Source organism: Oratosquilla oratoria, chromosome 10 (assembly GCF_046742065.1).
Source record: "Oratosquilla oratoria isolate Oo_2021 chromosome 10, ASM4674206v1, whole genome shotgun sequence".
NCBI lineage: Eukaryota > Metazoa > Arthropoda > Malacostraca > Stomatopoda > Squillidae > Oratosquilla > Oratosquilla oratoria.
In genome coordinates this window covers 59,248,691-59,253,109 of record NC_134786.1, presented here as the reverse complement: position 1 = coordinate 59,253,109, position 4,419 = coordinate 59,248,691, and the positions used below count along the sequence as shown (strand labels likewise).

Here is a 4,419-nt window from a genome sequence, read left to right as displayed (position 1 = left end):
TTTTTCATATCTTCAAATGGGACCAATGATGGGTACCTGCAAATGGTCCTGCAAAACAAATATCATCTCCTTGCCAACTACCTTCAAAATCTACCAACAACTTCATCTCTTCCTGGAAGTGCAAACTCAATCTCCTGACATGGCCCAAAATTTCTATCAACTTCAGTTCAATCTCCTCCACCCTTCACACAGGGAGAATTGACTTCTTCCTTACTCCAATGACAATGAAACTGTCCCACACTAATACAATACAGATTACAGTCTGTTAGATATGGAGGAGAAGGATTATCAATGAAAAGCTGGCACTACCCAGGAACTGAACCCAAGACCTCCCACTTTCCAGGCAGGTGTGCTTACCAATTACTTCATTGTCCCCTCAGTGACCTCTCTCACATCTCCTACCCTGGCCCCACCCTCTGGGGGGCAGTCCAAGAGCGTGTCCTGCATAGGCTTTTGGGATCCTACTCACTGTGCCCCTGTTAGATAGGGAAGAGAGGGAGTGTTACTGAAAAGCTGGCGCAGCCTGGGAATCGAACCCGAGGCTTGCCACTTTCCTGGCAAGCATGTTTACTGATTACACCATGGTTGCCTCAGTGACCACTCTCACACAGTCTAATGTTTCTTCCTAGAGAGTTCTATGGGAAGACCCAAGGACTGTTACCACCCAGTGTGGGGCTATGATTTTCCAACCAATGATACTTTTGGCAACAACTAATTTCATTACATCTTCAGATGCGTGTTCAAAAATATACTTAGTTATTATCAGTATTATACCCATTATAAATCATTAAATATATTTATCTTTATTGATCTTAACTACTCCACATGGTCTGCACTACCCCATTCTATAACAATTCTTGTACAACTTACCTTTGGAAACCAAGCTCTCCTGTTGACATCCCATTCATAAATTGTGTTGTCATGTGGGTCACGCTTCGTATACATACTTCCATCATAATGGATATTTGGGTCGGTCAAGTGACCTGGTGGTGCTTTACCCCCATTCTCATCAAATTCTTCTTCATCACTGGTATCAAACTCTTCATCATCATTTGCTACACGAGGCCTTTTGCCTTTCAATTTCCCCTCATATAATTCCCACTCATTTTTGTCCTTATTCAAACGATACACAATATCTGTAGAATGATCCCGATAAAACGTGTTTTCTCCTTCATAGAAATACCACTTGGAATCTTCATTTTTCGAAGTGTCTGTGCCACACCCACTGCTGCTCACAAAAACCCAATCACCAGTTTCACTATATTTATAAATATTACCCTCTTTGTCTTTACACATCTGAGCACCTCCTTCATTATAATAAGTTCTCCCTTCACTGTCCACACTCTGGTGACCTTCTGTTTCGAGACTGACTTCTACCCACGTTTCTGCTTCTGAATCATAACGATAGCTTCTATTCGTTGTCGGATGTGTGTAATGGTAGGCTCCATCAATCCATTCATACTTCAGTTGATCCTGCTCACCTTCAATCTCTGGCTGTATTTTTTCGGTCTCCATGATGATTGATTTCTCTTCAGCTACCTTCTTATCTTCTCTATTCTTAATCTCACTCTCCAGCATTCCCCCCAAATTTTCCCTTTTCTCGTCATTTTTCAAATGTTCATTTTCATTTTTTCCTGACTCATCCCTTTCTCCACTTCTATGTTCCTTGTATGTACTGCTTTCTTGGGAGACCTGTTCATCTTCTCCCTTTTTACTTTTATCTACAACTTTTCCTTCTTCATTTCCTCTACTCTCCATGTTTGAGCAGTGTTCATTAGATGATTTATTCTCTTCCATTACTTCTGTGTCAATTATAAAATTTCACGGTTCTAAACTTCAGCATTCTTAATAGGCCTATGGAGAACCTACTCAGAGAGCACCTTCAAACACTATCTGTTGAAAGAAGTATAAAAACATAAGTCTTCCTTCCAATATTTCAAAAACATTTCCTGTGAAGCTAGTAACAGTGCGATCTTCAAGTAGGTTTATTTTTTCAATCAGGTACTTAAGGTAAAAATTCATATGAAAATAAAGTACCAATAAGCCAAAACAGATTCCACTTAAAATACTCACTTCATACAATCTGATTCCTCAGCCAATAAAAAATAAAAAAGTACAATGGTAGATTATATCAACTCCACCTTTTAAAAGTTACAGCTCATGTAATGAATGTTTTTAAAAGATAAAATTCCAGAATCACACAAACATGGATTTTTAACGTGAAATTTGCATTATCCAGTAGCTACTAACCTAACCATTCCATACAAAAAAAATCTTTCAAATGCAAAGCAGAAAAGAAAAAATGTTTGCAGAGATCCATAAGGGTTTGGCACAAAATCTGGACAAATAAAAAACACAGTAAGCATACTTGCAGATGAGCAGCTTTGTTCCTAAAGTTCACCCTCCAATCTATTTTTAGCAGTGATGGAGGCCTAGCCTTATATCATCACAACCCATTTGGTTCCTTGCCAATACTAACACTTATCAAAGTCTACCTTATCTATGTTTGCAGCACATTTCAAAGTGGTTATTTTTACAAAATGGTGATTATAGCACAATTTGTCATTTCCAAAGTATGACAATGCTTTTGGCAGATAAATGCCAGGCACTATTTTAGTAACTATGTCAGGTTACAGTTAGAGGTTAGTTTATAATAATAATGGCTATGGGTTACAAAACAATAGTTTGCTATATAATGGCTAGAATTTCTAAAATATTTCACTTTCAACTGAGTTATACTAATTTAATATAACCACCCAGCCATGAAGGCAGGAAAAAAATGGGACAGTTTCTCTTTCTAGATGTTCTGCCACAAACCATCAAGAACAATATTATCTACAGTTCTGAATAAAATTAACCAGTCTAACCTTAATCTTACCCACTTGGGCAGTTTAAGTAAGGAAAAAAGCCACTGTTCAATCACAATTGGGTGATGACATTATCTCTAACACTACCGGACATTAAAATTACCATAAGTTAAAACAGTGCAATTCTGAAGTTACTTTTTGATATTTCTACCCAACAGTAGCACTGAAATGATATAAGAAAAATAAACTAACACTGAAGAGGCTTCACTTCAATACTATGATTAAAATAATGACGCTGTTCATCATTCTTCATGACACCTTTTCCACTCACAAATTTCTTTGGAAGTTGTTTGTCCCTTGCTCCTTGATGTAGTCCTGACATTATCTAAAATCACTAATGGGCATCCGATGTTGCCTGACTAATTGAAGATATTACAATATTACATTACCGGTAATGACTTTGTAAACGCACTATACAGCAAAGTGCCGTAGGCTGCTTAGTTGGCTTGGTGTGTAACTGTGTTCTATCATCACTGAAATCCGTTCCTTTTTCTGTTCTTGTGTCACATTATCTGTTCCTTACATAATAAAGATCACCCACAAATCATCTTTTGTTATATCATACATACAAATATTTCCCACGAGCCTGTTTACCTCCGTCAAGATTACACAGATTTGTTTGACGGATGTTTCAGTTTGTTTTCATAACACGTACTGCGACAGTTTTCTTATTCCACCTATTGCTGGACTACGTTTATGTTTTGTTTTATTTTATTTATTTATTTTTCCAAACAATATTTCCCACCAGAACAGTCTATGATTTTAATATTTTTATAACCAACTAAAATAGTAGAATAGTGGGTAATATTACTGGATGATGATCCTCTTTACTGAATAAAATTGTGCCGTTAGCCAGAGCAAAATATTGAAATTCACTAAACACCCGTTAAAGGTTCGATGACTAAGCCCAAATGTATAGCGACTTAAATTGTATAATTGTTTTCGGATTGGTGGTGAGAAGACCTCAGACTGGTTGATATTATTCATTGATAGGCCTTATTCGTTATGTAAACGTTTTCGTCTAAAAGTGATGAGAATGAAGCGACTGCGTGGTTGAGTGATTGTAGGGGGGAGGACTATATTCAGAGAATATATTTATGGGTTTGAGATAGGAATGCATTACGAGGTTATAAGTAGGTTTATTTGGCATTGAATCAATATACATGAAATGCAGATAATGAAAAGAACACATAGTTCGAAATAACAATTACAATTGCCGATGATTACACAAAAAAAAACGTGTAAGCTTATTTCCAGTGGTCCTCAAACTGTGGGTACAGACTGAAAAAGACCATGTCAGGACGATGCAAATAAATAGTTTTCTATACAGATACGCAAACTTCTAGAATAGACAATATTAGCCCATGCAACTAAGTATGATAATACCGATCAACAAAATATGTTACAATACCTGTCCCACCAGCAAAAGGAGATGAACTTCATAGAATTTTTGTTGATTTCAAATATATTTCCAGAAATTTTCTATCAGGCATACATAGCTTTTCTGTGATAGCACATTCAAATTTAAACATATATAACTAATAAATTAGGC

General features: G+C 36.6%; 1 protein-coding gene across 1 annotated transcript; it reads right to left on the bottom strand.

Moving 5' to 3' along the window:
* Nucleotides 1-870: 870 nt before the first annotated feature.
* Nucleotides 871-2,270, bottom strand: barc (RRM1_TatSF1_like and RRM2_TatSF1_like domain-containing protein barc; the record flags this gene model as incomplete). The annotated part of the gene is given in 2 exon segments (XM_076191953.1): nucleotides 871-1,893; nucleotides 2,074-2,270. A coding segment is annotated over 1 exon segment (927 nt), but the record flags the coding sequence as incomplete, so codon positions are not given.
* Between the last annotated feature and the right edge of the window lie 2,149 nt (nucleotides 2,271-4,419).